Source organism: Limulus polyphemus, unplaced genomic scaffold (assembly GCF_000517525.1).
Source record: "Limulus polyphemus unplaced genomic scaffold, Limulus_polyphemus-2.1.2 Scaffold954, whole genome shotgun sequence".
Classification (NCBI taxonomy): domain Eukaryota; kingdom Metazoa; phylum Arthropoda; class Merostomata; order Xiphosura; family Limulidae; genus Limulus; species Limulus polyphemus.
The window spans coordinates 1-8,026 of NW_013666564.1; the positions used below are offsets into that span (position 1 = coordinate 1).

Consider the following 8,026-nt stretch of genomic DNA (forward strand, 5'->3'; position numbering starts at 1 on the left):
ACACAAGTCATGTGACTTCGCTGACGCAACAATATTATTGAAACACAATTGTCATAACGACTCAAGTCACACAATATGCAACTTACCATCAGAATATGCTACAGGTGACTGACGAAGATTCAGAAGAAGAAGGTGGCGGAGGTACAATGAATAACTTGCCTGGAAGCATGCTCAGAGCCTCGGTGCTAACTGATGATTTAGATATTGGTTATGAAAATAATGAACCCGAGACACAACCTGAGAAAAAAAAGGGCAAAAGAGGACAACCGCACCTATACAGAAATGAACGAAAAAATACATTAGACCCGAGTTTTCAAACTGTTCAGCATCGTATTTTGGAATTGAAAATCTCAGAACTCAAAATTTGAACCCAATAGAACTATTTGAATTATTTTTTTTTTAATGAAAGAATATTTAACTCGATTGTCAAATAAACAAACCGTTATGCTTCTCAGAAAAATATAAAATTGGGTGTTACAGATGATAAATGAAGTGTGTTCTTGGTATTCTGCTTTTGAGCGGGTATGTCTCATATCCAAATAGGAAAATGTTTTGGGAAAATGCTATTGATTCACATTATGGTCTTGTTCTCAATATAGTTAGAAGAGCCAGATTTATAGCGATCTTTACACACATGCATTTTGCAAATAACAACAGCCTAGATATAACAGATAAGTTTGAAAGATAAGGCCTCTTGTGGATTGAGTAAATAGAAATTTCCTTTGTATGCTCTCTCTTAGAGGAATACTACAGCTCTGATGATTCCATGTGTGAGTATTTTAGGCACCATGGATGCAAGCAATTCCTGCGTGGGGAACCTATTCGTTTTGGATATAAACTTTGGTGCGGAACAAATACCCTGAAATACTTAATTTGGTTTGAGCCATATCAAGAAAACTCAAGTGATAATACAAGTAAGGATCTTAATATTGGTTTAGGAGGAAATCTAGTGGTGAAGTTTGCTAATGTTCTTCTAGATCGAGATAAACAACTCTATCATTTATGTTTTGACAACTTCTTCACCAGTGTAAAACTGATGTCAGTTTTGAAGAATGCGAGAGAGGAGGAAACCGAAACAGTTGGTGACAACAGGACTAAAGGTGTCCACTCATGAATGCAAATGAATTTTAAAAAAATGAAGAGAGGTTAATTTGATTTCAGATTGAATGAAAATGATGAGATAATCGTGTGCCATTGCCAAGATAAAAATGTTGTCAACCTGTGTGCCAATGCTGTAGGCATAGAACCAATATTTCAGGCAACCCGCTATACTTCTAAAAGGAAAGAAAATGCAAATAAAGTAGCCATTAGTGGTGAAGTTGTATAATGAGTGTATGGGAGGTGTGGACAGGATGGATCAAAATATATTCAAATATCTATAAGTCCATTAAGTATGAGCTATATTCGATAAAGAGATAAATTAACACTGTAACTTGTGTAAGTTTTTCTCTTTAGTTTAGTTTAGGCTAAACTTTACCGTACTTACTACTATCAATAAGTAAACTTATAATGCTATTCTACGACCTAAAGATAGACCTTTTTAAAAACTTGATAAGCTTTGAATATGTTGTTGTACATAGAAGTTTGTTTGTTTTAGAACAAAGCCATATTGGATTATCTGCTGTGTCCAGTGCGGGGAATCGAACCCTGAATTTTAGCGTTGTAAGACTGTAAGCTTACCGCTGTTCCACCAGGAACGTTGTTGTACAACATGTCCACTAAAGTATATTTACACCCGCCTTTTTTACATTCTAAAATGAAATACGCGCGTATTTAGATAGTATTTACATAGTAAGGTATGTGCGCATTTTCAGGAATGACAAAAAATGAGTATCATTATAATAGATAATTACAAAACACAAATCAAGAAAGCATTGCAACGGTGAGTAATATATAACATTGTGAAACATGTAAAATCAGTGAGGACACTTATCTACTGCTTGGTTGCCATAAAAAACTAAATAAAAATTAAGTAGAATAATGTGACATTAAACCAATATAATTAAAAGCAAAACTCTTTAGGAAAAAAAAAGACTTTCAAACACATTGAAAATAAAACCTTTAAAAACAACACAATTTACAAAATAAGTCCCTTTAAAATTATAGCTAAGTGCACACAAAAGTAAACTGTTTTTAAATAAAATGAACCTTAGACTAAAAGTCTCAGAATGAGCCAGTGGTAAATTTATAGACTTACCACGTTAAAATCTAGTGACCGATTCCCTGCAGTGGATGGAGCAGAGACAGTTTATTGTGCAACTTGGCGCTACAACAAACAAATGAAGTAAAGTAAAAATTTAAAGTAGAAAACATAAAAAAACTAAAAGCTTCTTTGTAACAAGTTTAAATGCATGAAAAAGGAAATAAATCCTTTATAAAAACACCAAGAACACTCTTGAAACAAAATTAAACTTGAAATTATTCTTTAAAAGAAAGTAATCTGTTAAACAACCCGTTAAACTAGAACAATATCCGAAAGAAGAAAAATGAAAAATTAGGAATATACATTATACATATTTACAAGAACAAGGTTTACATAACATATATTAAAAATGAGAAATTGATAATGAAAACTTATTAAATCAAATACATAGAAACAAAAGTTTCAAAACATGCGAAAAATATGGTACATAAGTAAAAATCAAAAATACATATACACAAATGTAAAAATATTTAGGAGCAAAAGCATATACATAAAGAAGAAATCAAACACATAAGTATATAAAATGTACATATCTGTGTTTAGCAGATTTTCCAGAACTTTTCTTTTTCTCCGCTAATATCTGCTGGATAATTAAGGTTATTCATGCCAATGTTTCTTTTGATACACAGTGAGTTCTTGGCCAGTGGAGTTCTATTACTGCTATTCTGGAGTTGCCTCTCACTCTCTCTTTCCTCCCACAAGCTTTCCTCCTTTAAAATGAAAAATTATGCAATGTAGAGTTTTTGGTGATCTATAGGTTTTATTCTGTTTCTATGACTACTGCTAGTTATTTCCCACATCAACAAATATTCCTTGTTCTTTAAGCTATAAGTTACCTGGACCACAAGAGGACAATGTCGACCTTGTGTTCACCGATTGAACAAGTCTGGGAGAATTCGGCTTTCCTAACACCTTCTTTTCTGCTTCACTTAAAGTAGCCCGGCATGGCCAGGTGGTTAGGGCGCTCGACTCGTAATCTGAGTGTTGTGGGTTCGTATCCCCGTCACACCAAACATGCTCGCCCTTTCAGCCGTGGCGGCGTTATAATGTGACGGTCAATCCCACTATTCAGTGGTAAAAGAGTAGCCAAGAGTTGGCGGTGGGTGGTGATGACTAGCTGCCTTCCCTCTAGCCTTACACTGCTAAAATAGGGACGGCTAGCGCAGATAGCCCTCGTGTAGCTTTGCGCGAAATTCATAACAAACCAAACCAATTTGAGTCGGATCCCTTTTGTATGTATGTCTGACTACGTTACGATCGTCCTACAAGAAGGGTCGTCCAGTATCCAGACTATAAGCAGTTAAACTTTAGTACAGGCAGCTGTATACTAAATGTTAATGAAGAAATTGCATTAGTTAAATTTTTCATGCAATTTTGTTAATTATCACCACCAGCAGCAGAAAAGATCAGGAATATCATTGACACCCCCTCTAATCGGGATTCTGTTCTGCATATCTCAGAATGTGGGAAGCACGATTAACATATGGGATCCTGGGATTGCAACCTCTACTCTGAACTTTCGGATTTACAGTTTAATCATGCTAACCACTAAGCCACAACCGGCCCTGTATACGTGTATTAAACACGAATATGTGATGCTGTCTTTCTTTCTTTTGTATATTTGTTGTTAAGCCCAAAGTTACACAATGGGCTATCTGTGATATACTAACCACGGGTATAGAAGCCAGATTTTTAGCGTTATAAGCCCTCAAACTTACCGCTGAGCTACTGGGGGGGGGGGGGGTTGAGGGCAAGTCTTTCTTAACAAATGTTCTTTCAACATGTTGGTGAATTCAGTAAAGTGTACTTGTAAACTTCTTAATATAAGCAACTAATAAATGTATTCAGACATGAAACCTAATCTTAATTTATTATCGTTTGTAATTCAGTCAATTTAATAGCTATTGAATTCTTATTTGTAAATATGAAACGTATGGCTATACAAATTGGAAGCCACGTTCTAATAAATTTCATATTTTATGATTATAAGAAATGCAGTAAGCATCATTTCTTATATTGTGAATTTATTTATTAATGAACGGTAACAAAACCACAGTTATTAAAAATTATTGCAATTTATGAATAAGCTTTTTCTCACTTGAACGTTGGTTCATATTTTAGATGAGCTTACAAAATGATTGTACTTTGTTATAAAGTAGCAATGTTTATTAATGGAACAAAAGCAGCTTTTAAAGTAACTTATCTTTCGCTGCTAATCGTTAAAAATGTATTTAACTCATAGCTCTCTAGAGGAGACTACATTAAGTGCAGCTTTTTTCAATACAATTCATGTATCACGAGGTAAAACACTAACTTTGTGAGAGCTTTTATTGTGCTGTACAACACTGTTACTATATGGCAGATTGTATGATACTGTATAACAATTTGCATCATACTTTACAACAGCAACTGTATGGCAGCTTTTATAATACTATACAACGGTAGCTGTATGGCAGCGTGTATGATAATAGATAGCAATAACTGTATGACAGGTTTTATGATACTGTACAACATTAGCTGTATGACAGCTTGTATCTTGAAGTATAACAGTAGCTGTATAGTAGATTGCATCGTACTGTACTACAACAGTAACTTTATAACAGATTGTATTATACTGTACAACAGTAACTTTGTAACAGATTGTATTATCATACTGTACTACAGGCCCGGCATGGCCAGGTGGTTAGGGCACTCGACTCGCAATCTGCGAGTCGCGGGTTCGAATCCCCGTCACACCGAAACATGCTCACCCAGTGTCCGGACTAGAACGTCAGTCCTACTCCCGGATACTCACCTCCAACAGAATTTGGAGGTGTGAGAAACACCATACGAAACTACTACTGCTGTACTACAACATTAACTTTGTAACAGATTCTATCAGGCTGTAGAACAGTAACTGTGTGGTAGATTGCATCATACTGTACTACAACAGTAACTTTATAACAGATTCTATCATACTGTAGAACAGTAACAACAGCAACTTTATAACAGCTTGTTTCCTACTGTACAACACTAACTCTGTAACAGCTTGTTTCATACTGTACACAGTATGAAACAAGCTGTTACAGAGTTAGTGTTAAAACAGTAACTTTTTGGCAGTTTGTTTCATACTGTACAACATTAACTCTGTAACAGTTTGTTTCATACTGTACAACATTAACTCTGTAACAGTTTGTTTCATACTGTACAACATTAACTCTGTAACAGTTTGTTTCATATTGTACAACACTAACTCTGTAACAGTTTGTTTCATACTGTACAACATTAACTTTATAACAGCTTGTTTCATACTGTACAACACTAACTCTGTAACAGCTTGTTTCATACTGTAAAACAGTAACTTTTTGGCAGTTTGTTTCATACTGTACAACACTAACTCTGTAACAGCTTGTTTCATACTGTAAAACAGTAACTTTGTGGCAGTTTGTGTCATACTGTTTCGTACAGTCAGTGATTAATGAAGTCATCTTATGCTTGATAATCAAATGAAAATTAATATCTTGACTAATTATATAAGATTTGGTTTCTATCAGCCATGGGACGGAGACTATTACTTTGTTATTAATCGCTATAGTCAATATAATGCATATCCCCCAGCGAAGAGTATGTATTTAAATTATTATAACTAAAGAAGTTTTAATAAGTACGAAATGTGTTATATCTTAATAAAAAGTGAAGGAAAGTGAAGATGCTTATTTTAGCCTAAATTTGCATATATTTTATTTTCTAGCGAAAGCTACACGATAGGCTATTTGCTTTCTCTCCACCACGGAATATTGAAACCAGGATTTTAGCACTGTAAGTCCGTAAACTTACCGCTGACCCACCGGGGAACAATTTCCATAGAAAAGAGTTTGTGTATAAATTGCTATAAATCTTTAAGTTATATCAACTTTTTTTAAGCAGTATTAAAGAGAAGAAGATTTAACATCGAAATGATATCATTTGTTGTTATATTATTCTTTCACAACGACTAGTTTAATATCAAGATACAGAAACAGACGCTGCTGTTGGAGCAATCTTCTCGTGCTCAAGCATGACGCTGTAACGTGACCATTGATATTTCAACAGGTGTCTTCTGACTTTACGTAAAGTACGTGTAACTTAATATTTTTAAATTCATCTGCTCTTCTCGTAAAATGTACTACTTAATCATGCGCTATTGATACTGTTTTGAGTGAGTTGAAAATTTAAATTATAACGAAGGTTTCACAGGGATTTATTTCACTTCCAGAACTTCTAAACATTTTGTCTGTGGCTTTGGAAATACGTTTACAACAAGATACCCATTCGAAAAATAAGACTAATACATTTGTGGCCGAGACGTCGTCTTAAAACAAAAAGGAAACGTTGTTTCTAAAGAAAATATTTGAAGATCGTTTTAAGAGGTTAATCAAGAAAGTGAAAACATCATCCTAAGACAGCAAATAAAAGAAGGTTTCTTCCTTAAACAAAACAAGAGGACCAAAACGTTGACTTTAAATAACAACACGTTGAAATGACGTTTCAAAATACACCTAAAACACTAGCCAAAGCGCAAAAGACTTTCAGAACATCGTCCGTAGATATGAAACACAATGCAGTGACATCTCAAAATCTAAAACAAGAGCATAAGACATACAAAACGGCCAAAACATCGTCTTAGACAACAAACACAATAAAACTACAGCCTAACTTTCTCAAAGAAGACCGAATCGCAATCTCAAAATAAAAGATGTTTCAAAAGAAAAACTGGTTGAAATGTAGTTTCAAGAACGCAAAAGAAAATTAAAAGTTATAAAGAAGCCTTCTAATTTTCAATATTCCCTTCAAGCTGTATTATTATTTTTTAATCAGAAAATACATAGGTAATGAATGATCCGTAGCCCATTGTTCATATATTAAGAAACCTCATTACAGTTGGTTTTTTAGTATCTGCTATCTATGAAAGCGATCACATTATCTAAACTTATATTGGTTACTCAACAGCTGGTCACCAAGAAGACTGCACAAGGTCAACAGGAAAACGTTTTTCTTGGTAAATCCAAAGGTAGATGACCTTGGCGTTTTAATAAGGCTGTGTTAAAATGTCTTATAGGGCCTAAAGCTCCGTCAAAGATAATACTCAGTCATGCGCATCCTTATGGAATTCTTTACCAGGGGAAGTTCGATTTGTAATCATGCACTCATAAACATAAAACAAAATCTTTCTTTTGCTATGAAGATCTCGCTGTGCAGCCAAGTGTGACTTCACGGTTGTTATAGTGATGACATCAACACGAGCACACATTCGAAAGGTGAGTGACTAGATAAGAAACACGTCCGACATCGTAGTTGGATAGTTCAAGCACTGACTTTATTCAACGTAGCAATATCAGTCCTAACTGGATATTTTAACACACCGAGCTGTGAAAAAGTTTGATCCGTGCTACAAGTTTATTTATTATTTCGACTAAGGATTTTACAGGTAAGATTAATGTATTTTTGAAATGATTTCTAGCAATAAAAAAAAAAACATAAGTATTAAAAGTATTTAAAACAATGTTACCAAGTAGATATGAAAATGATAGATAGCTGGATGGATTAAGTTATCCGAACCTTAAAATGATAGATAGCTGGATGGATTAAATTATCCGAACCTTAAACTGATAGATAGCTGGATGGATTAAATTATCCGAATCTTAATATGATAGATAGCTGGATGGATTAAATTATCCGAACCTTAAAATGATAGATAGCTGGATGGATTAAATTATCCGAACCTTAAAATGATAGATAGCTGGATGGATTAAATTATCGGAACTTTAAAATGATAGATAGCTGGATGGATTAAATTATCCGAAC

The 8,026-nt window shown here is 34.2% G+C and overlaps 2 protein-coding genes across 2 annotated transcripts in view; both read left to right on the plus strand.

Annotated features, from left to right (window-relative positions):
• The first annotated feature begins 95 nt into the window (after positions 1–95).
• On the plus strand, positions 96–1,382 carry LOC106461416 (piggyBac transposable element-derived protein 1-like). The gene is given in 3 exon segments (XM_022388383.1): positions 96–330; positions 741–1,284; positions 1,286–1,382. Coding segments are annotated over 3 exon segments (876 nt in total).
• Positions 1,383–7,561: 6,179 nt separating this feature from the next.
• The window catches only part of LOC106461417 (ras-related protein Rab-23-like), a 20,768-nt gene continuing 20,303 nt past the window's right edge, over positions 7,562–8,026 (plus strand). Inside the window, exon 1 of the mRNA XM_022388371.1 lies at positions 7,562–7,649. The gene's annotated coding sequence lies outside the window, so the exon portion shown is untranslated. The remainder of the gene's footprint in view (positions 7,650–8,026) is intronic.